We start from the raw sequence: 26,199 nt of genomic DNA on the forward strand, positions 1-26,199 counted from the left end.
TACTTTCGTTTGCTCACTCAGGTGAAACCGGTCAGCTGACTGACTGTCACCTGTGTCAGTTTTCTGGTACCTCAGTCGCGAGATCGGTGGATGATAAATTCGCTGGAGTTTTCCTCTGTGATTAGGAACTTTTCCGTCCGAAGGATATCTGGTTTGTTGAATAAATAAATATAGGCCTAAGTCAGAGTCAGGTGTTATTTAATAAGTTTGACATATTGCGTCGGTATGATGGCACAGAACTAGCAGTTTGTCAGCATGCAACCAATGTATTTGGCAAGATGACACGTGACGTATATGTGACGAAATTCGTGGATTGCTGGAATTTTCGTGGAATATACTGTGGACATAGTGTATAGACCGTGATCTTCGGTTTCTCAGGGTCGTGAGAAGAATCTATGGGCCGTTGCAATGAGGGAGGCTAATTACTGAATAAATTACCATGCCGATAAGGCAGGTTAACATGAGCTGTTGATATGTGATGCAAACATGTCAAAATGTGGACATATTAGCCATGTCACACGGGGTGAGCATTGTTTAGTACATTTGTCATGTACTGAACTCTTAATGTTGCAATTAAAGTTGGACCGGCGAATAAATAGCTAGCTGCGAAAGAGAAAGTTCAGCCTCAACCATGCCACACTGAGCTTGATTTCAGCTACTTTATGGTGCCGGCTGAAATGCCTAATTAAAACGTAGGCAACTATATTTGTTTTTGTCTAAAGTCCATGGTGAATGGGAATTGGAGTTTACCAATAATGTCAACTTCGGAAAGCTGTCATTTCTAAACTAAATTGATTGCAATTTCTCTATTGTAACTTGCTCACTCCAATTTTAAGACATTTTGAATCCGCCTTCTCCCGGTGACGCGTACTCATGAACCAATCATAACTTCCCCCTTGGTCCGGCTAAAACTGTTTACAGGCTCTGTTGATATTTTTTTCTTATCTTAGGCAGACGTCTATCAAGATTCCTTGCGTCCCGGGCAAGCTGCAATAGCTATACCAAACCCCAGGTGAGACTTAGAGCTATATAATATTCAATCTTTGTCTAATCGGGCTTGTTCTATTTTAGGTATAGATGTATGGTTTTAAGCACCTAGACAAAGGGCCATATCAAGGCAAGCTGACTTTGCTATGTTACAACCAACATACCAAGATCCAAATCTCTACATAGCTTTTTTATCTTGTTTTTTTTCACCCTGTCTTGTTTTGTGTTTGTGTACGTAACGTTAGCAAATTAGCAACTAACCTCAGTCTTACCTTTGACATTTCAGTTTGTGCAGTTGGGTCAGATAGGTAGATGGCTTTTTTATTGACACACAGCTAGGTTTGACCATTAACCATTTGCGTTATTTAGTGAATATGTGGACGGAAGGAGTCCTCACTAGGGGAACCTTTGCGGGGAGCAATGACGGAAACTTCAGTTCTGTATGTCCCAACGGAACGGAATGGATCTGGTTTGGGCTTGGGGAATGCGCACAGGATTCCAGGGATATGGCCAGCGTCATGCTAGGCCTTTTGTCCATACTGTGCTTCATGGTGTCTTCAATCCCGTAAGCCTTGCATTTTTATAGTTTACATTTGTATATCAAGTTTATATCTGTTTAACTACATGCTCTTATGGTTCTTCCCTTTGGCACTTACTTTGGTTGTTCACAATGTGTGCTTCATGTTTTGGCTACTCGCAATGTTTTTGTGGCTATCTTGTTGTTATGATCAGTGACCTATGCACTTTGTAAAGCTCTCTCTTGGAAGTCGCTTTGGATAAAAGGGTCTGCTAAATGAATAAATGTAAATGTAAATCAAGGACTAATTTTGTGAACTCGTCCATTTTGAAATTTTTCTGTTGTCATGTCCTCAGACAATACTATAGCTCCTGTAAGACTGGAAACATGGACAGTGCTCTGTCCATTTGGTTTCTATTGCTGTGGCTGGCTGGTGACACCTGCAATCTAGTGGGCTCCTTCCTAGCCGACCAGCTTCCACTCCAGGTGAGTCATTCATACCTGCCAGGGTTTGGTGCTTATTGCTGAGATTTCTTGGATGTATATTGTTTTAGGTATCTGTGTGTTACCAAGGGGATAGTCTGACGTTCTCAGTACCAACATTGTACCAAGATGGACTTAAACTAATATGAAACCACCTATGTCTCTGTTCTTCTTCTCTCAAACAGACGTACACAGCAGTGTATTATGTCCTGGCTGATTTGGTGATGCTGGCATTGTACTGTTACTACATGGCTAAGAACAAGATGTCTGACAGTGAGTTGAGCCCTTGTTTCTTTGTCTGCTGTGACATCTATGTGGTTAATGGCTTGCGCTCAGTCCTTACACCTATTTAACTAGGGGACCTGGGAAAATGTGTCCAAAATTTTGACTGGTACTGTAAGTTTTGTTACGTGACACTGGAAAAACACTGGATCAGGTTCAGTCTCTGCCTTCCGTGCAGTTCTCCTTGTCAGGAAGACTTTATAAAATGTAGGCCTACATACTCAGTCATGCGTACTCAATCACATGACAAAAAACTGTGGCGCTTAGCAACTAAATGAACCACACCAAAGATATGTTTTGAAACAACAACAAAAAAAGTGTTTTCAGGCTAGTCTACATGTGGAGTGTTTTTTGGAGCCAAGCGTCTATCAATATATGGATCCAAGCCTACAGGAATTTGCTGAGCCGGGTTTACATACAACAACTGAGACCTTTTTGTAAACAGTTTAGCAGTTTTTTGATAACTTTTTTTGATAACTTGTAGATGTTGTAAAACTAGGATCTAATGGCTGTTCAATGTGAATCCATCTCAGACATCATGTCATCAGGGAGTCAGGTGGCTGAGCGGTTAGAGAATCGGGCTAGTAATCAGAAGGTCGCTGGTTTGATTCTCGGCCGTGCCAAATGACGTTGTGTCTTTGGGCAAGGCACTACTTGCCTCGGGGGAATGTCCCTGTACTTACTGTAAGTCGCTCTGGATAAGAGCGTCTGCTAAATGACTAAATGTAAATGTCCTTGACTCAGGCAGGTCATCTCTCAATGCGTTGGCTTTGATCTACCTCCTTGGCTTCACCGTCAGCTTCCTCACCCTACCTGCGTCAGGACCTCAACAGGAAGTGATGACCTCTGGGTTCAAAGGTCGGGCTTTGTTGTCAACCTCGGAGGCTGGTGTTTCTAGTATTCAGGTGAGAAGTGTTCCTCGGTCTCGTAACAAAACAAGATTGACAATGGTGGAGTGGAAAGTTGATGTATATCCATCTGTCCAGGCTTTCACCACCAAGGAGATAATAGGGTTCACCATTGGCTCGGTGTCCTCTGTGCTCTACCTCTGCTCCAGACTGCCACAGATGCACACTAATGTGAGTATGATAGGATGGGATGGTTTAAAGAAGAGTACATTTCCATTTATTCAGCTTTTATCCAAATCGATGCTCTAGTGATGTAAATAAAAGAAATGCTGTGAGAACAAGCTAAATTCAGAAAACACAAAACATCTTCACATGCAAAATTGAATTCAGGATTCCTTCCATCAATCAAATCCCATTTTAAAATCCTGATTCCTCTCCTTTTGCAGTACAAAAGGAAGTCGACCGAAGGCGTGTCCTACTTCCTGTTTGCGCTCGTCATCCTGGGGAACACCACTTACGGCCTCAGCGTACTGCTAAAGAATCCGGAGCGAGGCCAGGGCGAGGAGAGCTACATCCTCCATCACTTGCCCTGGCTCATTGGCAGCCTCGGAACCCTCTCGCTTGACATCCTCGTATCCTAAAAATGTCCACCCGGCCTCCAGAATGTTCTTTACCCATGTACTTGTGACATTCCAGGCCTGTCTAGAAACTGCCTTGTAGTATTTAGACCTTGCACTTGAGTCAAACGGAAAACATGTTTACATGAATAGGCAAGAAGGTGATTATTGCATGTGTAATATTAGTTTTATCAGTGATAGTTAATCACTTAAGGATTATTTTGGAATTGCTCAGATGCTTTAAGAAAAGGCGCTCTGGGTTTTTTGATTGGTTAAGATTATTTGAGTACATCACTATATTGAATACTTTTGAGGCATTTGTGCTGGTACGATATAGCATTTTTCGCTACAGTGACTGTAAGTATTTCTCAGTCCAGAGAGATTTGACCAGATGTCAATGTTTTTTTGCTGATTTCCTTCACTCATTCATCAGATCTCCTTCCAGTTCCTCATATACCGAAATGCTCCTGTCGCGAAGGACAAGCATAGTGATGAGACTGCTGCTCTGCTAGGAAACTGAAAGAACCTCGAGTCTGTTGGATCAACTGGTTTAAGATGAAGCAACAGTTGTTTACAACCAATGAACTCTCCAACTCACATTCCTGACACACTAGACAGAAACACATATTTTCTTTTCTTGCAATACTTTTTTTTCTTTTTATTTATTATGTAAAAAACAATTGTATAGTAATTCTTTTTTGTTGTCGTCTCTGTATGGATTGTGAAAAATACGCAACGGTGGTCATTAAGATGCCTGAAGTATATTTTCTTGATTGCTTTTAATTTGGGGGTTTTAAAGGGACCTTGACATTTAATGTCTTAATCAAGGATGGGGAACTCTAGTCATTGAATTGTGTCAGAATGCTGACTTACATCCCGCTAAGATATGTTACTTTTCCGTTTCTTCTCCTCCTGAAACAAGGTGGGAAAAACTACAATTTCTGTCCAGAATTTGAGATGCTTCCAACATGCGTTCAATCTAAATACCTCCAGTTTTTACCTCCAGTCAAACTTGCTAAACACATTTTGACAATCTTGACACTAATCACTGCAATGAGCCTCAACGTTCACCTACGAGAACTCCTGTCTGGTTTGAGACAGGTTTACAAGGCACAACAATTATCCTGTGGATTTAAATACTGGAATTTGTACATGTGAACTTATTGTAACTTTTACTTATTTATGTGTAAATGTTTGCAGTAAAGTACAGTTTTTCATGTTATTTAACCATGCACGATGATGGCCTTATGTTGAAACTTTAAATATGAATGCATTTTGTGCAGTTATCTTTACAGTCATGTTTTGTTTCAATAATTGCCTTTTATTTTATTTGTTTTTTAATTTGGAGACTAGACATCTTATCTTTGCTTAGTGTCAACGTACATTTATCACAGATTTTATCCAGTGATGGAATGGTTTAGTTCTTTGTAAATGGTTTTAAGTAAACTTAAATAGTTTCTTTTTTCCTAAACCCATGTGGTGCTTTATCACAAAACTACATGTTTGCACAGTAGTGATTTATGTTTGTCACAAATAATCACATCATACTTCTTTGATCAACTCATGTCACTTTAAATGTTCCAGTGAGTTAGGTGTAATAAAGTGAGCTTTTAATTGAAATGGGAAAACTGACAAGAACTGAAGTCATTTCTACAATTATCTGCATGTGTCTAATCATAGAAAACTGTTCAGCTTTTACTTCACCAGTGTACGCTGAACATCAATCATGTGAAGGGAGAGGTTAAAACCCAGTCGCAACCCTGAACCCTGTCCTTCTCTTCCTGCTGAGGGACCTTGTTAAACTTTTCACTGACACTCATGTTCCTGGAACACACACTGACAGCCATGTTGTTTTTCTTCATTAGTGGAGTTACTGTTATTACTGTCCTGTTAGTGAGGAAGACGGGGGGGGGGGGGGAGGAATTCTGACCCTGGGAATCCTATCTCTCACACACACACACACTCACACATTCTCTTTTTACACACATGCACACATTCATGCTTTGTCTATTCACACACACACAAAACACAGTGTCTTTTTACAAACGTGCACACACATTCTCACTTTCTCTTTATTCATTCACACACACACACACACAGACAGTGACATTGAGGGCCCACCCAGTGAGGAGGAGAGGTCAGAACCACAACGGGGTCAATGAGGAGTGGGAACTACACGGGGGATCTTGCGAGGGAGTGTGAGTGTGTGCATGTGTGAGTGTGTGTGTGTGTGTGAGGTTGTGAAACCGTGGCGATGTTGTGTTCCTCAGCCTAATGTAGGGGTGTAGCAGGAAGAACAAGTGATAGCAAGACTCCATCCATCACAGAGATGACCAAGAGGCTGTTTATAAACACACACTACAGGGAATGTCTTAATGAGCCTTCTCTCTCACTGGGCTGCTCTCACCGTGCTCATGCAGAACACTGGGTAGCTCCGCCACCTCTCCTCTGGGACCTGGGCCTACTGACGCCACTCAATTGCCAAAGGAGGTTGGCTTGAAAATATAATATTTTTTTCCTGAGTACATTTTAACTGTTTTATTTTCAGGGTTAGAATTTGACCATTTGAAAGCAGGATTGAGTGAAACGAGCCATGGCCACGTAGAGAGAGTTTAAACTGAACAGGGACAGGACAACTGAACAGGGACAGGACAACTGAACAGGGACAGGACAACTGAACAGGGTTGAACGGGCAGCTTGAATCTCTTAACTGCTCTATTATCCCCTGTTAGTGTGTTAGGGAGTCAGGTGGCTGAGCGGTGAGGGAATCGGGCTGGTAATCCGAAGGTTGCCAGTCCGATTCCTGGTCGTGCCAACTGACGTTGTGTCCTTGGGCAAGGCACTTCACCCTACTTGCCTCGGGGGAATGTCCCTGTACTTACTGTAAGTCGCTCTGGATAAGAGCGTCTGCTAAATGACTAAATGTAAATGTTTGCTTTGATTTGAGTCTTACATTTAATTTAAGGGGTACCTCATTAGATTCATGTTGTTTCATGCTGCTGTGCCCAAAATAGAGTAAACACAGAAATGTTTGCATTGTCAAACAATCAGTGACTCATGATAAAAATGGAAAGTACTCTTTTCTGTGTGTGTGGGTGTGTGCTTGTGTTTGTGGGTATGTATCAGAGAGCGTATGTATGTGACTGTGTCAGACTGCACGTGCGTGTTTGGTGAGTGTAGAATGTCAGAGGCTTGACTGGAGTCGACACCAAAAACGTAAGAGGAAGAAAACCCAGGAGGATGTCAGAAGAGTCGACACACAGGCAGGAAGAAGACCACCAGCAGTGAGTTGATCTTTCTCTTTGGCTTTGGACTGTCGTGTTTGAAACGTTTGAAAAGAATCAGGCATGTGCTGTCTAATGACGAATGATCTTTAAGGTGGATGTGGTTATTTTGAGGACTCATTTTGAAGTTTGAAGGTCATGATGGACACATTTCGGTTGAAACAGTGTTTGGCCTCTCCTGTTGTCCGTGCTTATTAGGGTGCTGGACTAAATAAGCGACCAATGAATCCTCTTCAACCATCGCGTTGATACAGAAATGACAGATGTTTCGACTGTAGAGCAGAGACATCTTCTTGGTTTAGTGCTGGTCAAGTTAATGATGCGTCTCTGAACGTGCTGTTGTTGAAATGCGTGTCCTAGCAGACACATTAGGACTTGGTGTTCTTGATTTTGTTTGTGTTGAGCACTGATTTGTCGACCACACTAATTGAGATTGTAAATATTAGTGGTAGGACTACGTGAATGTGGTCATTCAGATGAGTTGATCTATTTTGCGTGTGTTTTGAGTTGAATTCAGTTGAAATGAACAAGGGTTTTAGAGAACAACGTTGTTTCAAAAGCAAGTACAGGACAGTACCAAGCCTTTCAGATCAGTTCCTCTCCCTTTTTATTGAAACAGATACTGCTTCACAAATCTTTCTGCAATTATCATTTGGCAACATCAACATCACTATCAAAGAGCTTTACTTTAGTAACTTTTGTAAGTATTTACATACCTTGTGTCATTAATGATAGCTTTGCCTCCCCCCCTCCCCTGAATTTGCAGTGGACTTTACCCACACAATCCTTCCCTGCAAGGCCACACTAATCTAAGCGTCTGTTTCCTGCAAGAATCAGTAAACAGCCCACAATCTGACTGGCTACCAGCAAACATCACACATTGATAAAGAGAGCAAGAGGAACAGAGCCAGGGAGAAAGAGAGAGATTTATATTGAGCATACTGCCTTCAGCCCAAACGCTGAGTGAATCAAAGGTAATGAGTTTAAGCTCACCCTCCACTCCTCTCTCCCTTTTATCCTCCACCTCCTCCTCATCTCCCTTTTCGACTATGTTCCCACTGAGCTGTGCAGCAGTCGGGCTCTTGTCCAACTAAGTGACATTTCAACCACACTGGAAGATCCACAGCCACATTTACTCACTCTGAGAAATTGTCACCATAACTCAGTGTTATGTGAGAATGAATGAACATCCTACACGCTCTCTCTCTCTTTCTCCCCCTCTCTGTCTCTCTCTCCCTCCTTCTCTCACTTCTTTTTTCTCTCCTAGTGTCAGGACAGCTTTGAGGGATGCGAGTGTTTGTTGTCCACCTCTGATCACCTCTCCTTCCATTCACAAACTTCACGTAGAGCAGCTCATCGGTAGAATCACATTGGTTCTGTCTGTTTGTCCATGATTGTCCACACAAAAGCTGATTACAAGTTACAGAACCAGTCAACCATCAAACGAGACACGGCGTGAGGTCTCTTGTAGTCCTGACCAGAGAACATCAACCGGAGGGTGGTGTGCCAAACCACCTGAATCCTTCCTCCACACAGACAGGAAGAGGAACCAGACTCAATTACCTCCACTTGTTGATGTCATGGTTGAAACTGCTATACTTTTATTCCGCCTCTGAATGTAGGTAACCTCAGATTGTTTGTTCACAGGCAGCTCAGCACACCGTATTTACTGTATTTAAGTAGGAGTTCAGAACTGGGAGAGGAGTCATCATGGCTCATCCAGCGTGATGGTTCACTGCTGGTGGTGGTACTGCTGGCTCGCTCCACGCTGCGTAAAGAGGCTGCTGAGGGACGTCTCCTGGGTGGGAGGCTAGCACAAGCTCTCTGTCAGCATGCTGCATGTCAGACACCATTAGTGACAGATAAGGGCCTCAGCCAGGTCGTGTTCCCCTGACTGCTCTGGGCAGGCCTCGACCCAGTTCACTGTGTGTGTGTGTGTGTGTGGGGGGTGTGTGTGTGTGTGTGGGGGGGGGGGGGGGGGGGTATGCCGGGTTTCTCAAAGCCCTAAATCTGCCCAGCGTCAAATATTAACTGCAGCACAAACAGAGCAGTGGCAAACATGAGTCCAAGTAAACATACGCACACACATACACAAACTCACACACACACGCATACACACATGCACACACACACGCATGCACACACACATGCATTCATACCAGTAGTTGTGGCTAGGTCCAATGATAAAGACTCAGAATCTCAGAACGTCCTTAAAAACAAGCAAACTCCGAATTCTTCACCTTGTAGACAATTTCTCTACAACGTGTGCTAGGACGTTTTATTCCCTGCATTACTTCACAATGCTCCTTTCCCACAAAAACCCAGACTCAGGTGGGTGATTATTAAGCTCAGATCCCCCCAGCTGCTCCATGGTGGAAGCCACCTGACCAGGCCAAACCTGGAAGCCCAGACCTCCAGGGACAGGCCCCCCATCGAAGAGACATCCCACTGTCCCCCACCCCTGCCCTACACGCCTCATCTTCCCTCTGAGCTCCAGGCCAGGACCATCTGTTTGGACGCGAGTCACCATCTCTCTCTCCTTCTCACACTCTCCTGGCTGTCCCTGGTCTCCGCCGCTGTTTCCCCCCGGACCAGCGAGGCATCACAGAGCTCAGCTGCACTGCTCTGTTCAGACAGCGCTAACCTCGGAGACACGAGGCCAGCATAAAAATAACCAGTGACATCACAGCTAGGAGACCTGCGAGCGCTGCTATAAAGGAATGTTGTGGAAAGTTTGAGATATGTTCCGTCCGTGGATCCATGGTGTTTTGTGAGTGAGTGTGTGTGTGTGTGTGTGGATTCAATGAGAGTTAAGGGAGCATGTGTTTTCTGTTTAGATGAGAGAGTGGAGCGAGGCAGAGATGTCCATGACTGCTGGGGGCTACCTCACCAGCTCTGAGGGATACGGCACCACGGAACCTCTGCAGTACTACGGTAAGTCTCCCCTGGTCTGACTGACGCCGCAAAGGTACTTTGTGTCTACTGGGGGTCAGATGGCTGAGCGGTTAGGGAATCAGGCTATTAATCATAAGGTTGCCGGTTAGATTCCCGGCTGTGCGAAATGACGTTGTGTCCTTGGGCAAGGCACTTCATCCTACTTGCCTCGGGGGGAATGTCCCTGTACTTACTGTAAGTCCCTCTGGATAAGAGTGTCTGCTAAATGACTAAATGTAATGTTGAGGTGACCGAACAGAACGCTGGCCCTCTTTCTTCATTCACACTATGCATTGTGTTGCCTCGATTGTCTTGAGAAGGATGTGCAAGTTTTGTACTCTTAGATGCTTTCCTTGTCTCCAGTCTCCTTCGACAGTTATTTGAGTTCAGATGAGGTTTTGACTTAGTTCTACAGTAGGGAGTAGGTTTCAGCGGTTAGAGCATTTGACTGTAGAGAGCATTTCAAATGTACAGGTATGTCGCTTTGGGGAAAAGTGTCTGCTAAACAAATATATTATTATTGCAATAGTTTAGCAGATGTTACCAGGGTTAAATCTCTTACAAGTTGATTTCACAGTTTGTTCTCTGGTCACAATGCTCAATTGAAAACGAGTTTACAATGTCCAAAACACAGGATGCTAACCAAGAATCTTTTGAGTGGGGGAAAAAGTGACTATTTATAAAGAAGAGCTGGGACCTGGCCCAATCTCTCTGAGACGTTGTGTTGTCTCCACTCCAAGCAGGGATGAACATCAGGACATGATGGGGGGTAACGTTCACTAGCGTGTGAGGCACGGAGAGGAGGCAGGAAAGTGTTTACACAGCGCTAAAATGGTTTACAAACAGACCTCACCACAGCTTTGTCAACCAGCGAGGAGTTAACCCAGCCCCCCTAGTCTCACCATGACAGGAAACATCTGGGAGAGGAGAGAGAGAAGACGTGATGGGGGAGGATGTGGGAGGTGGTGGGGGGGGGGGATGGGGGGAGGGGGAGGTGGGGGGGGTGCAGGCTGTATTTCGATAGTTGAAGTGGCATCCTCACTTTGACAGGTTGTCCAGACCTCTGGTGTAAAAGAAGGAAGGAGTTTGAAGATGTTGAAGGAGACGATAGGCAGGATGAATGGAGAGCTCTGGAGAGGGAAACAAGAGGAAGGAGTGAGAGGATTGGAGAGGGAAAAAAAGGGAAAAAATGTTGAAGTGAGGAGGTGAACACTCAGCACTCGTTTATCCCAGGTCAAGGAGAGGTTCTGGGGGCCGTTGTGATGGCGGTTGTCAGGCCGTCATGGCTGTCCCGTGAATAAAGACGACACAATTTGAGCTTGACGTCGTCGAGCCACAACACCAGGGAGGTAGGAGAGAACAGCATGTTCCTGTGGCCTCACGTGTCGAAGAATATCGAAGAAAATATCAACGCTTTCATTTCACGCGCTTATTTCGGTGAAGAGGATTGAAGCAGATGTACTATCAGACGCACAGCCAGATGTGACACATGTTCCCTGTGGAGACAAGCCTCCATAGCTCTTCCAGTCACCCCAACATGCTCAAACAGACACTGTGCTGAACTGCCATAAAACACAATAAAACACAATAAAAATAATAACAGGGAATCATAAAAATCCTAAACAGCACTGTAACCTTTCAGCTGCATCCTGTTTCCACAGTCCATACTGGGTCACAAAGTCTCGCTCCAAGGTTTATTTATTACATCCCACAGGAGCCGTAAAAGACATTAGGTCACACATGAATTACATTAGATGGTGATCAAGGATCAAATTCTTCAGATGCACTTTGACTGGAAACCAGTGTGACTGAAATCGTGACCTTGGGTGACATGTTGCAATCGTTTCCTTGTTGTGCGGAACCCCTTAAGCAAGAGAATTCCATTTCACCGAGGCTGGAGCTTCCCTGGAAACATGTTTCTTACTTTTGTTCTTAAACGTATGTTGCGATTGTGTGTGTCTTCCCATCCCATGCAGATGTGCTGGGGGACCCGCTGGGCTATCCTTACCAGGATCTAGACCTCCAGGGCTTCCCGTACAGCCAGCAGCAGTACAGCCCAGTCAACGCCCCCCCCTTCTCCCTCTATGGAGCCCCGTCCTCCTCCTCTCCCCATCCCTGCCATTCCCCCTACCCCTACAACTCCCACTGCCTGGAGCCTCCCTGCGAGCCCAGCCTGGATCCCCAGTGCGGGGACCAGGGGAAGGGAGGAAGCGCGGGGGTGGTGCCCCTGGTTCGGAGGACCAGGCTGGGCCACAGTGGTAGGGTGAGAGGTCAGGATGAGCTGTGTGTGGTGTGTGGGGACAAAGCCTCCGGGTATCACTACAACGCTCTCACCTGCGAAGGCTGCAAAGGTACAGAACTCACAAATGACAGTCATCCATCCGTGTCTGACCAACTGTACTCCTCCCCTCTCCAGGGAACTGTGCTGACCTCTGTGTGCTGACCTCTGTATGCTGACCTCTGTGTGCTGACCTCTGTGTGCTGACCTCTGTGTGCTGACCTCTGTGTGCTGACCTCTGTGTGCTGACCTCTGACCCATCCACCCTCCTGCGTTCCAGGCTTCTTCCGGAGGAGCGTGACCAAGAAGGCGGTGTACCGCTGCAAGAGTGGCGGAGGCTGTGAGATGGACATGTACATGAGGAGGAAGTGTCAGGACTGCCGTCTGAGGAAGTGTCGTGCCGTGGGCATGCTGGCTGAATGTGAGCGAGAACGCCATCTTGAATTTCCCTTCTAGATCGAAAAAGGAGAATGAATGTGTAAAACGTACCACAGAAAAACAGAATCCATAACCTGAAAAACAAAATCAATCAATTTAAGAACAATGCCCACGATGGTCTCAGCTAGTGGTTGTCAGGCGGTCTCGGTAATGCATCTTTTTCCCCGTTCGCCTCAGGTCTGCTGACGGAGGTGCAGTGCCAGTCCAAGAGGTTGAGGAAGGGAGCGAAGCTCAGGGGAGGGCAGGAGGAGGAGGAGTGTGTGGAGAGCGGGAGCATCACCTCCACCAGCAGGCTGCATGGACAGGTGTGATCCTCTTCCCCAGAAAGGAAAAAGAGTTCACTAACATCTCATTTGAATGTTTTTTGAAATGGACAGCTTACATTTGCATTATTTTCATGTTTTTCTACGCAACTGGAAGGGTGCTTAAAATGCACCGATTTATTCACATGCTTACTTGACACCTTCAGTATAGATGTATGTTTGTACTCCATAATATTTTTTCACTTGGGCTCCTCTCTTCGCATTCTCCTTCGTCTTGGTTAGTTTCGGCTCAGTCTGAAATGTCCACGGATTGACGTTGAGTGTCTGTTCCTCTGGCAGGCGTTGTCCACCAGTCTATCAAGAGAACAGCAGCATGTGCTGGATAACATGGTGGAGGCCCATCGGCAGTACAGGGTCCAGGACTACACACACAGCAGGGTGGGTAACACCCCCCCCCCCCCTTCCAGTTACCGCTAACGACAGTTATCGTGTCCGTTGGGAGTTTAGGCAGCGATCGAGTTGCTGATCCCTTCCTTGGTATGTCGGTTCTGTAGGTGTTTGACTGGTCCTGTGCAGACGGGAGTGGAGACAGACTAGCTGAGCCGGTCTCTCTTCCCTCTCAGAGACTGCTGCACTTTGCCAAAAGTGTACCTGGTCAGTCCCCCATCTTACTTTCACTTCTCGAGTTTTGCTTGTGGAGACGCTCTCCGCTGACTGAATCTGATGTTCTCGTAGGGTTCGATCTTCTTGACTGTTCGGACCAGAACACTCTGCTCTCCAGTTGCTCTGTAGAGGTCATGTTCCTAATGTCAGCTCAGCAGTTCTCCCAGAACCCGGCAGGACCCAGCCCAGGTAGGTCTATTGGTTTTTAAGGAACGTGTTGTCCAGATTAATGTTGGGTCAATGATGCAAGATGGAGATAGGGGGTCACGTGGAAAGAGAGCATTTGTGCCCAAAGGTAAATTGTGAATTCCTCTCAGCAGCACTACAACCTTTCAACATCTCAACTCATCACTGGCTGAAAACTTTAGAATCAAAGGAAAACATACACAGTGGCACCTCAATGAACTGTGGTAAGGCAAAGGACCCAAACATCCTTGAAAAAAAGGACTTACAACTAATCTTTAGAGCTACACACACTGGTCTGAGAGAGGTGTTTGTGTGTGTATGCGTGCAGGAGTCAGTGAGGACCTGCTAGGACCAGTCCTCAACTTCTTCCACAGTATGACAGCTCTGGGGGTGACGGAGGCTGAATACTCTTTACTCACCGCAACAGCACTGCTCTGCTCAGGTGAGATCAGATCTCCAAAACCATCACACCTTCACACAGCAACCCACAAACCCTCAAGCGTGTCATGCTCTGAACCCCCGTCGGGTCTCTCCACCCCCCCCCCCCCTGCCAGACCGCGCCTCGCTGCGGGCCGTGGCCTGTGTGGAGAGCCTGCAGGAGCTGATCCTGGAGCTGCTGTCTAGGGTGTGTGGGGCCCACGGCGGAGCTCCAGTGTGTGGGGCCCACGGCGGAGCTCCATCCAGGGGCCCGGGCCCTGCAGGGAAGCAGCGGTTTGCCCGGCTGCTGGGGAGGTTGACGGAGCTGCGGACCCTACGACACAACCACCTCACCCTGCTCCGACCGCAGCCCTGACGTTGCTGGGCAGGGGACACTTCTCCGCTTTGATTTTGTATGTGCTATATAGTGAGTACCAAAGATTTTTGAAGAAATATTATTGGCCTGTTTATTACTGACATACTTAGCATTTCTTTAGCATTTTTACTTTGTCACATGGTTATAGTTATCGTAATGAAGAATACTGGTCAATAAAAAGTTTTTTTGTCAGACGACTACTACTTTGCGTATCTTTTACTACATAAGAAGCACATGTACAACATACAACTCTCTCTTCAAAAGAACATTTATTTTCCCACATGAGAAAATACTGATTCAGACAAGGTATTTGGCAGGTAAGTAAAATCTGCAGTTTGTACAAGCATAGAAATATTCTATTCTTCTCATTTCTTGACAGGGTTTGGGATTCCAGAATCAGTCAACAATAAATATCTCTTTCTGTGCTTTGTGGTGGGCTAAAAGGTCAGTCTGGACTAAAACTGCTGACAGTACAGGCTAACCCCTGAATCAAACGTCTGGAAACCCCAACAGTCTTGGCTGTACGTCTTAAAAACCTCATTCAATAGCTTAAATAACAGATTTAATTCTCACCTTCAACCAATATATAACTGTATTTCTATATTTCTGTCTTCCATAAATAAATTACATTTTCTCTGTATCAAAAAATGAGAATTTATATATAAAGAACCATAAGCCATTGTATTGTGTTATACAGATGCACATACAATGAGCTGACTTTAAGCACAAGCTGAATACACTCTGTTGCAAGTCAATAATATATTTTTTTACAAGTATATACAGCTTATTAACCCATGGGTGATTGAATTCGCATTTAAAAAATAGCGACTTTAAATTAGATCAAGTGTGATATACACAGACATATATACACAAGTGTCTTTACAATTTACAAGTGGTTTTGAAAAAACTTTAAAATGTAAAAAGCTATTGTAAAAAAAGATGGCAGTAATCCATTCATACGTCTTCCTTGTTTCATATAAATATGATAAATCTCTTTTACAACCTTTTGATTTCTTGGCAGTAACATCATACAAAAAGGTTTGTAGAATTATTTCAACTTTGATCGAACCACCACAGCTTAACCCATCTGCTCACATCCAGACAGCATTTGCAGACCTCTAAAATCTCTTAGGGGGCAGTAATGCAATCTCAGGGGGGGTGGGGGTGGGGGTGGTGAGAGGGGGTTTACACATTGGATACCTCAAAATATTTCATCTTCACCTCCAAGGCATAAGCCCACCATTCTCTTTGGGGGAGTAGTGGTTAGGTATTGTGGTACTATAAGACACCCAGCCTGAAGCCTGGGTAGTGAGCCAGACTCCTCGACACAACTCATCAGATCTCAGAGCGCTGGGATTGGTGCATCCGGGTGCACCAAGTGGGCCAATTACACCCATCTGGTCGTATGAGATCTAGGGGGAGTGTTCTGTTCTGCTGGGTGGGGGCTGAGGGGGTCTAGGAGAGGCATAGGAAGCCGTAGATCTCCAACCATCTGGCGCGGTCAAGATGGCCGCCACTCTACAGGTAGTTGGAGGCGACAAAACCGTGCTGGTGGCTGACGCGGCTCTGGTGGATCATGGCGCGGTCGTACGCCACCTGGACTGACTTGCGGATGCTGGTCTTCCTGCCCTCCATCACGCGGAGCTTGTCTGCCGTCTCGTCCACGCCCAGGGGCGTCACCTTGTCCCTGGGTAACCACTGCCTGTGGAGCGGGGGGGCGGGGGTCAGGTGGCATCGACACCCTCTGCATCGCACAGCACTACCACACACACAGCACTACCACACACACAAACATCACTACCACACACACAAACATCACTACCACACACACAAACATCACTACCACACACACAAACATCACTACCACACACACAAACATCACTACCACACAAACATCACTACCACACACACAGCACTACCACACACACACACATCACTACCACACACACGCATCACTACCACACACACGCAGCACTACCACACACACGCAGCACTACCACACACACGCAGCACTACCACACACACGCAGCACTACCACACACACGCAGCACTACCACACACACGCAGCACTACCACACACACGCAGCACTACCACACACACGCAGCACTACCACACACGCAGCACTACCACACACACGCAGCACTACCACACACACACAGCACTACCACACACGCAGCACTACCACACACACGCAGCACTACCACACACACGCAGCACTACCACACACACGCAGCACTACCACACACACAGCACTACCACACACACAGCACTACCACACACACGCAGCACTACCACACACACGCAGCACTACCACACACACGCAGCACTACCACACACGCAGCACTTCAACACAAACATCACTACCACACACACACAGCACTACCACACACACACAGCACTACCACACACACACACAGCACTAGTACACACACAGCACTACATACTTCACGAGGCTGCTAATCACATCCGTTCAGCTACAACTACGGGAGTGGCAGGAACGCCGGTGGGACGTGCATATACCCGAGTGACTAAAACAACTTTTATTAAAGATGGGTGAACACCAGGGACTCACCACGTCCTCGTTGTAATAATAAAAAAAAAAGGACGGATGCTTATCGAGCTGAGAGACAGCTCCTAACACGGTGGGACTAGAGAGGCTCACCATGTCCTCTTGTTGTCGAAGAAGAGCACCAGGAAGAGGGGCTCCCCGGCCTCCTCCTGCCTTTGCTCCCCCAGCTGGAGAACCTCCTTGGGGGGCACGGGGATGGGCACCCCGTTGTGAAACATGCCATCCTGGGGCATCTCTGGGTCTATGATCTGGACCAAAGGAGAGGGGATGGGGACGGGGACGGGGGGGAGACACCTTGGAACGGTTAGGTCTGCTCTAGTGTGATGTGAGCATTTAAAGTATTTATCCAAATGCCTAATACTACCCTGAATGAACACACTGATGTGTGTGTGTATGGACTCACCAGAGCAGGGTAGGAGGGGTAACCACGACACTTAGCCCAGACCAGGTCCAGAGGCTCCAGCTCAGTCTCCTCCTCGTATGGCAGGATGCTGTTCACTGCGCGCGCGCACACACACACACAAAGGAGGAGCGTGAGTAGTCTTCGTCTCGTTTTTTTTTACTGGGGGAAAGATCGTTTCGCTGGTATGTTCCCCCTCCCCCATTTCAGGACGAGTCTTGACATGTTAGAAAACTAGAAATAACTCGTTTTTTGGGGGGGTAACAAATATGAAACGATATAAAAAAAATTACAAGCTGCTACTTAGTTTTCTTGCCATGTTATATACTCCTCTGTGGTGTTATATACTCCTCTGTGGTGTTATATACTCCTCTGTGGTGTTATATACTCCTCTGTGGTGTTATATACTCCTCTGTGGCGTTATATACTCCTCTGTGGCGTTATATACTCCTCTGTGGTGTTATATACTCCTCTGTGGCGTACCTGCACCAGTGTAGTCAGAATCCCCGTTCACCGTCTCCAGGATGGGGACTTTGGACAGCGCTGGTTTCCCCAGACTCTTTTTGGGTGGCGAGCTTATACTGGAGAACAGGACAATCAGCACTTCATATAACATCATCACTACCATTAAACTATACCAGGGTTTCCTGCAGCACTTTTCAGTTCAGGCGGCCGCCTAAGCAACACACGCCTGCCGCCTTAACTACGTAGTTTTTTTATTTATTTATAGCGATATCCGGCCTTGTCCTGTTTTCTCCCTTCCATTCCAAACCCCACCCTACCACCTTAACTAACACATTTTCTGCGGGAAACCCTGTATACTCTACATTTACTAGGATTTAGATTTATACGCAATTTTAAAAAGAGCATCTTGATTCATCAAGACAGTAGATTATGTGCACGTACAGTTTATGTCAAAAAGAAAAAGTGTGAAAGTGTGGTAAAGAAGGTGTTACATTTGTTTGTGGAGGATTGGACAGGGGCTGCAGTCTGGGTCCGAGTCGCCATCTTTGTGCTTTCTGAACCCGTTGGTGAGTCCTGAGAGAGACACAGAGAACCACTCAGACGACTCGAAAGAAATCCAAAGCCAACATTTGTTTTAATTTAGACATCCTGTTAAAACTCTCTTTGAGGGAGAAGAAATGACCCAAGCAACGATCAAGGAAAGTTAACGATCCATGACAAAACTCACCACTCTCCAGTGCATGGTTGGGCGTCTTCTCCAGCTCGCCGTCAGAGTCCAGCCCCGGGCTCAGGCGATCCGGCGAGCACAGCGAGGGCGGGGCGGGGCTCTTCTGGGGGGTCTTGGAGGGTGTGGACAGAGGGGTGCTGACAGCAGAGCTGGGGGTAGGGGGAGCACTTCTGGCATTCCCGTTTACCAAACCTCCATCTTTCTCCCTGAACAGCTTGGCTCCGTTCTTGGCCTTCTTGAAGAGCACGGATGTCCTGCGTCCGACTCCTCCCGTGGCAGGCCGCGGGGGGGCGGGGCGAGGGGGCGTGTGTTCCGCCAGCCCGTTGGCCACCGGCGGACCTCCGATGTGCAAACCCGGCGACGGCGGGTCCTCCGCTTTCTTAGTGCAATTTTTGTTCCCTGAATCGGCGGGCGTCGAACCTCCGTCGGAGCTCTCGCTGTCCAGCTTCAGGCGTTTGCACGGACGGCTCGGGGTCCTCGGCTCTCCCGTGATTGGCCGCAGGGTGGGCGGTTCCAGGGGCGGGTCGCCATGCCGGGGAGACGGTGCCAAGGCGGTGGGCTCGAGCGTCGGGGGAGGGGTGGACTTGAGGTCCTCTGAAACGGGAACAGAACACGTCAAACTCTTTTGCTTCTTGAACGCTCACCGTTAGCATGAATATTCATTTAGTATGCAGTGTGTAATGTCAAATGTTCTAGAGTATTTGCACTGGAAAATGATGTGAAATTTTCAATGTTTTTCTTTTTCGGGGGCATATCTATTTTAATAAAGACAAAAATTACAAAATAAATAATACTTCACAGTTGTCTAATATAATTTCAGGCTGTGACTAAAAGTCTGAAAATTAAGTAGAATGATGAGCTTGCACTCAAAACTCTCACAGTAGATACACACAAGGACACCAAGAAACCAAGAATTCATACCATCAGTGACGGTATGAATAATAGTCTTTATTTTTACACCAAGATTTTTCAGCAGTTCTCAACAAAAGCAACGGTGATTTCCACTTCCTGTCCGTGGTGAGTATCCCTGATTAAACTGTTAAACCCCTTAAGAGCGACTACACCGGTGTCAGTGGTGGGATGGTCATGACATGTGTGGCCAATGGAGTGGTAGAGTCTATGAAGGGATGCAGAGAGACGAGAAGGAAGTGTCAGTGCACTTGGAGAAGGGTTGTGAGGCAACCATGGCTAACAAGACTCTATGGGACCCAACTTACTAGACTGGAGACAGTGGTGTGGTTTGGGTTGGTGCGTGGGGGGGACCCTGGCTCAATTACCTGAGGACAATGTTCGGTTAGCTCATGTATGCAACTGTTCTCCGTCCATCAGTTCACAACAGCCTGTTTGTTTTGGTTTTTTTCTTTAGCTGTAATGTAACACATCATCGGATACGGGTTGATTTTATCCCCCCACCTTTATCAGAAGACGACGACTTCTCGGCGTCGGCCTTGTCATCCTCGTCCTCCTCCTCCTCCTCCTTGACGTCCCCGTTGAGCAGCGAGTGGCGGTGGTGCTGGCCCTGCCGGTAGCGCACGTTGTTGATCTCCCGGCGGAGCAGGCGGATGCGTCGCGTGCGGGCGCCGCTGCCCCTCATGGAGGTCACCACGTCCAGCTTGTCCAGCAGCCCCTTCAGCTGCTCATCCACTGACATGTGCAGGCGGTTGGCCGGGTCCAGCAGGCTGTCCACTGCGGAGGGAGATAACAACGTCAGCTCCTGACTCACGAGTTACTTGCTCGGAACGGTTACATCCCGACAGCTCTGAAAATAGCCTTCGCTGAAGAGAGTGTTCGCAAACTCGAGCCTCAAAAAGAAAAATCACAACAAAGTGATGAATCGTCAGGATTAACGGCACACGTATCGCTAAATCTTCTGACCGGAGTTTAATTTTAGAGGAGTCTCGTGTCTGTCACAGATGCTGTACTGCAAACTCCTCATCCTCTCTCTCCTGCCTCCTCTCTGCCTCCTCTCTCGCCCCACTAACTCACCGTCCTCCCAGGTGCAGCTGTAGAAGTCGTGTTTCTGGGGAGACTCTGGCAGGTGCATGCCTGAGTCCAGGTCGAGGCCTGTGTTCTGGGCCTGGCGCTGGGCGTGGCGCAGGATGGCCCCTCCCAGGTCTCGGAGCCGCTGGCCGGCGCGGTGGAACACGGTGTCCTTGCCGTTGTACAGCAGGCAGTTGGACACCATGAGGTTGAAGTCAGTCTCCAGGTCGGCCAGCGAGCGGTAGCCGTGGTCCTCCAGCTTGGAGCGCATGGTGGAGAAGTCCATGGGCTGGCTGACGAACTCCAGGTAGTCCGGCACCTGGAGACACACAGGAGAGAGAGCTTGTTAAGGCCAGTTCACACTGCCTCAACAATGTCCAACAAACACCAAACAATCTACTGTTGGCTGTAGAATGTTTGGCAAAATAACTGCCATTTTTGACACTCGCCCAGCAAACACCAACAGGCATATTACATCAAACCAACACAACAACTTTTGACCGTTGGTGTGAGCTGACCTTTAGTGAGAGATTTACAAACGTGGTTGGCAAGGAACTAAGCTAGGGTCGTTGGAAACACTAGTCATTCCTAGATGCATGTAAAAGGATATTTTATAATTTATTCTAATACCCAGTGTCAAATAAGAGCTATTATACACACTTCCCGAACGTCCAGTGTCAAATTAAGATCACGCTTTAAAGCAACAAAGCAAAAACTGTGTGACAAGTCATTGAGATGAATGGCAAACATTGCTGAACACTTCAGAAAACCCAACATTGTTCCATCTACTCGACGCCTCGCTAACTGTCAACTCACCTCTTTGACGTCCACGGGTTCTGAGAAGATCTGGGCGTTGTCTTTCTCCTGCAGCTGGTCCAGCGTGGAGCGCAAGAGAACCAGCACAGGGGTCAGCTGCAGCTCCAGGGACGCCTGCTGGAGCTTGAGCTGGGAGCAGAGGAACCCACATGAGACCACAAGAGAACCCACATGAGACCACAAGAGAACCCACATGAGACCACAAGAGAACCCACATGAGACCACAAGAGAACCCACATGAGACCACAAGAGAACCCACATGAGACCACAAGAGAACCCAGCTTCTCTCTTGTGGTCTCATGTGGGTTTTTGTTTACGAAAAGAAGATCTCCTTTTTTTTTTATGGCAAACTGATCGTATTACAGACTAGGAAGTGTGGTAACGATTTACCCTTTATTGAAGGGTAAATCCCCCCCTCCACCCCTTCCCTTTTCTCCTCCTCATATTGTCATTGTACCTGTTCTCTCTTCAGTTTCTCCCTCTTGCGGATGAGTTCCACCAGCAGCCGGGCTCGTTCTAGATCGTGTCGCAGCTTCTGCCAGTACCTCAGCTCCTCTCTCACAGCCGACACCTTCTCATCCACCTCAGGCTGTCCACACAACACACAGGCCACAGCTGAAGATTAACTACACACCTACAGCACTGGGGGGGGGGGGGGGGGGGGGGCTAGCATGTTTTCAAATCAGATCTGTTTTATTGGTGTAGCCCTATTTAAATTTGAGTAGCCTCTAAAAGCATTGAGACAAATGGGTTTACAGACGCCCATCGACCACAGCACTCCAGAACCAGGCAAAAACCTTGCTGGGGGAAATTGTTTTATGCTACTTTGTAGTTACAACAACGTGCATGTCATGTCATTGTCATGCACGTCATGTCATGTCACAGCACACAGTCTTCTCAGTGATAAAGAAGCTCAGCTCTGCACTTTTAGACTACTGACCCACGTGACTCTGGGGAAAGCGTGACCTCTGACCTGTTCGGTGTTCCTTGGAGGTTGGACGTGCGCATGCACCCGTCTGATGAGAGGCACCCCGCTCCTCGACTGCCGTTTCAGCAGCCAGTAGTTGTGCAACCGCTGCATGAACTGACTCTTCCTCTGGAACAGTATGCCTTTGCAGATGATGTTCAACCTTTGTGAAGAGAGAGACAATCTTATCCTACAGCCATCCAGCACACGCTCTCTCATACATCAATGGTTGTAAACATTGGAAGGTTTCTATAATTCGCCGACCACTCGTTGACAATTTGTACCCAAGTATTGGATATGATTGGATAAGTTTATAACGAGCTGCTGTAACTTGTTTTGTGAGATTGTAGCTCGTTTGCAACAGTCGTTGTTAAAAAAGAACACAGACACCAGATCTCTCGCTCAGACAAACATACCTGTGTGTGGGGATCTGGGGTACGGTAACCATGGGAGACGTCGCCCTGCGGGCAGCCGCCTCAGCAGCCTTCTTCCCTTTCCTCTTCCCCTCCATCTTCTTGCTCCTCTTCTGCACCGCAGGGGCCACGGGGGTGTAGGCGCTGCGCCCGCGACTGGCCCTACCCCTGCCGCCCACCACCCTCCCCTCGCTGTCCTCCTCTTCCGACGCCGGCTCCTGCCCCGGGGGCGAGTGCGCCTCGCAGAACGCCGTCTTCTTCACCGAGAAGGTGGTCCCGTTGACGTTGGTCTCGCGCACGGGGTCGATCTTCATGAAGAGGCCGGCGCGCTGGGCGCAGGTGACGTGGAACGCTGTGTAACAGTTGGCCTTGTGGCACTGGATGGAGGCGCCCCGGCCCTTCTGCTTGCACAGGTAGCAGGTGAGCTTCCAGCGGGCCGAGGGGATGTTGTCCACGCCCTCCACGGGCTCCAGGAACACCGTGTTGGCGAAGCAAACCTCAGGGATCCAGATGGCACACACCACGTGAGCCCAGCGGCTGTCGCTGGTCTGCTTGAACGCGCCGCCGCGGTTGGGGCAGAGCACGCAGTCCACGGGCCGCTGCGGAGACTGCAGGCAGCAGCGGCAAAGCCACTGGCCCTCCGGGACGTAGGGCACACCGTAGCACTCCTGGTGCACGGCCAGGTTGCAGGCGTCGCAGAACAGGATGACGTTGCTGTTAAGGCACTCGTCGTCCAGGCACACGCAGCAGAAGGCGTCTTCGTCGATGGCGCTCTGCGACGGCGCCCGGCTGCGCGCCTCCCGGTACGACTCCTCCTCCAGCCTGTCCACCAGCAGCTCGAAGGTGTCCGGGGAGATGGCCGAGTTGCCCTCTGACGCCCTCTTGGAGTTGACCATCTCCAGCCAGGCCGCGTCCTCCTCGTCCATGTCATACTCCGCCTCGGCCTCCTGCTCCTCCGAGGAGCGCTCGATGTAGCGGTAGTACGCCGTGGGCAACGGGGCCACCTCTGCCGGGGTAAAGGTCTCCAGCACGCGGAAGGAGGGCTCGGGGAGAGCCGTGAGGTGACCGTGTGAGGAGTTGGTCTTGTCGTTGGCGCAGTGTTTCTGGGCAGACGTGGAAGTCGGGGACGAGGTGGAGGAATGTTTGGAGTCTTTCCTGCGTCCTCTGGAAGTGGGCGCTTTGCGGCCGGGTTGGGGGCTAGCCGGGGCGAAGGGCTGCTCGCTGTTCTCCTTGTTGCTGTTGCACTCGGCGATGTCCTGCGCCGTCATCTCGTCCTCCGTGATGACGGTCATGGGGTCGAGGATGGAGATGCGGTGGAGACGGCCGTCCAGGTCCACCTCCACCACCTTCTGCGCCTGCGAGTACGTCAGGGTCTCGCGTGTGGGGGACGCTTTGAGGCTGTAGGGAGAGGGGGAGCGAGGGCGTGCCCCACCCCGACCCCTGACCGCTCCACCATCAGATCTCCGACCTCCTCCTCCACCGGCCAGCTGGCCCCTCCGCCGTGGCTTCCTCATGGGCCTCCAACCAGCCCTCCACGCTGCTGCAACTAGACAGGACAAGACAACACCTGGAGTTTATAAATCCACAACTTTATATGTCCGCGGCACAGCCTGTAAGACAAAACCTGTAAGTGCTTTGATACAATATGCAGAGAAGAAGCTACACTATTCGTATAGTCGTACAGCTGTAAATGTCCTACAGCTGGAGAAAACGTTGGGCTAGCCAACAAACGCATTCTCGTTGACATGCATCTAACTGCATTACCAATGGATTTTGAATTGCTGTGTAGTGTCTGCCAGTGTCTAGTATTATAGAATGAGCATGTGGACTTTGATCATTAAGCTAAAACTCTCTAGTTTAAGAAAAATACTTCAACAGAAAAGAGAGACATTTCACTTTAAATCTGACAAAGATTTTTTTTTTTTTTGGCCTAATAAAAGAAAATGTATCAAGGCCAAACTCGTGTGTATTGTTATTTTCATACTTAGGGAGGCGGGATCTCACAGATGACTAATTCCTTCATACTATGAAAGAGAAAAACTCAAACTGTGTTGGCAACGCAAAAGGTATAATAATTCATGTACTGGCTTTTTTGTGCCCTGGTGTCAATTGACTGAGTGCAGTGCAATAGGCAAACAAACTTACCACACAAAATAACGACTTTTCTAGACTTTAACTCATAAAACCGCTAGCAACTGAACTACATGGCCTGGACGACACAACAAGAGTGGTGTGTCCAATCATTTAACCCAGTAATTGGATTGAGTCCTCTATGAGCCAATCGTTTGCAAGAGTTCCATAGCCAAGTGTCCTTATTTCAGAGCGAAATGTCAGCCATTTTTACCGCTTTAAAGTCAGTGTTGAAAGCTCTAACATTAAACATAATAAACTACTAAGCACGACAAATTAAGAACTACGGCAGTACAGCACGCGAAAGCTGTTGAATGAAATGGTCATTAGTAGAAGAATGTCTGCAAAATCACAAAACGTATTAACTAGCTAGCTGGCTGGCAAAGTAGATACAAAAGTGGGTTAGCAGCAAGTCTAGCTAAGCTAACCAAGCAAGCTAACTAAATTCTACCACTAGCAAACACGAAGGCTAATAAAAATGACAAGTGCATTTAAAACACAAAAATACACAACACGTTCGTAATCTATACATTCATGCCACGAAGACCGCAATTATTGGTTCTCAGCAACACATTATCTTACCTTATCTAGCTAGTAACTGACACGACCGCGGAGAAGGGAATAAACAGCTTGCACGGCAATGGCTGGTGTTGTTCGCTAGCCAAGCTAGCTTGCGCTCTATAGAGGCTGGCTTGCTCACCACTTTGGCAGTACAAGCCGGTCTATAATTGCCGTTAAAAAAGCATTTGTCTCCTCAGCACTTCATTTAAGATACGAACAATTACTTCCAATACCGACGTAGAGCATAGATCGTGCAGTGTACTGAAGTTGGTTATAAATATGAGTAAGTCCACGACCTAGTTAAGATAGTGACGAGAAATGCTAGCTAGCTAGCTTCAGCTAACTGGCTATTTTGGAGCCTCGGATATGCGCGCCGCTGTTGGCTAGTATCAGAGCGGGGCTGGCATTGAACACGCCCCTTGACAAGAACAGGCCAGCCAGAATGATAGTTTTTGCGCGCGGGTTTCATGGTAGACTTGATTAAAACAGTAGGCATTTAGCGAATAATGATTTTGTTTGAAAGAACTGGATGGGAACGTGGAAAGGGATCAGCTACATTTAATACACCCAAAGTGCACAAGGAGAAACGTGCTTACT

General features: G+C 47.7%; 3 protein-coding genes across 5 annotated transcripts; 2 read left to right on the forward strand and 1 right to left on the reverse strand.

Annotated features, from left to right (window-relative positions):
* The first annotated feature begins 82 nt into the window (after positions 1-82).
* On the forward strand, positions 83-5,356 carry slc66a1 (solute carrier family 66 member 1). 2 transcript variants are annotated; one of them, XM_062460119.1, is made up of 9 exons: positions 83-532; positions 951-1,012; positions 1,357-1,552; positions 1,861-1,990; positions 2,173-2,260; positions 3,014-3,174; positions 3,256-3,348; positions 3,564-3,749; positions 4,168-5,356. In XM_062460119.1, the coding sequence occupies exons 3-9, from the start codon at positions 1,362-1,364 to the stop codon at positions 4,252-4,254; spliced, it is 936 nt and encodes a 311-aa protein (XP_062316103.1). In that variant the 5' UTR covers positions 83-532; positions 951-1,012; positions 1,357-1,361; the 3' UTR covers positions 4,255-5,356. The 2 variants fall into 2 exon arrangements, with proteins under 2 accessions (XP_062316103.1, XP_062316102.1); XM_062460118.1 differs by lacking the exon at positions 83-532 and having other exon boundaries at positions 574-1,012.
* Positions 5,357-6,795: 1,439 nt separating this feature from the next.
* On the forward strand, positions 6,796-14,770 carry nr1h5 (nuclear receptor subfamily 1, group H, member 5). 2 transcript variants are annotated; one of them, XM_062460121.1, is made up of 11 exons: positions 6,796-7,018; positions 9,856-9,952; positions 11,929-12,303; positions 12,511-12,651; positions 12,846-12,973; positions 13,271-13,369; positions 13,486-13,585; positions 13,667-13,783; positions 13,912-14,004; positions 14,109-14,222; positions 14,335-14,770. In XM_062460121.1, the coding sequence occupies exons 2-11, from the start codon at positions 9,856-9,858 to the stop codon at positions 14,571-14,573; spliced, it is 1,503 nt and encodes a 500-aa protein (XP_062316105.1). In that variant the 5' UTR covers positions 6,796-7,018; the 3' UTR covers positions 14,574-14,770. The 2 variants fall into 2 exon arrangements, with proteins under 2 accessions (XP_062316105.1, XP_062316106.1); XM_062460122.1 differs by having other exon boundaries at positions 6,798-7,018; positions 13,915-14,004.
* Positions 14,771-14,827: 57 nt separating this feature from the next.
* brpf3b (bromodomain and PHD finger containing, 3b) lies at positions 14,828-26,004 on the reverse strand. The gene is made up of 13 exons (XM_062460120.1): positions 25,624-26,004; positions 22,915-24,457; positions 22,505-22,661; positions 21,989-22,120; positions 21,532-21,660; positions 20,722-21,034; positions 20,149-20,421; positions 18,736-19,329; positions 18,500-18,581; positions 18,027-18,124; positions 17,547-17,641; positions 17,237-17,391; positions 14,828-16,275 (listed from the first exon to the last, which is right to left on the reverse strand). Exons 2-13 carry the CDS (start codon positions 24,423-24,425, stop codon positions 16,092-16,094), a joined length of 3,723 nt encoding a protein of 1,240 aa, XP_062316104.1. The 5' UTR covers positions 24,426-24,457; positions 25,624-26,004; the 3' UTR covers positions 14,828-16,091.
* Positions 26,005-26,199: the final 195 nt, after the last annotated feature.

This window comes from Osmerus eperlanus, chromosome 4 (assembly GCF_963692335.1).
Source record: "Osmerus eperlanus chromosome 4, fOsmEpe2.1, whole genome shotgun sequence".
Lineage (NCBI taxonomy): Eukaryota > Metazoa > Chordata > Actinopteri > Osmeriformes > Osmeridae > Osmerus > Osmerus eperlanus.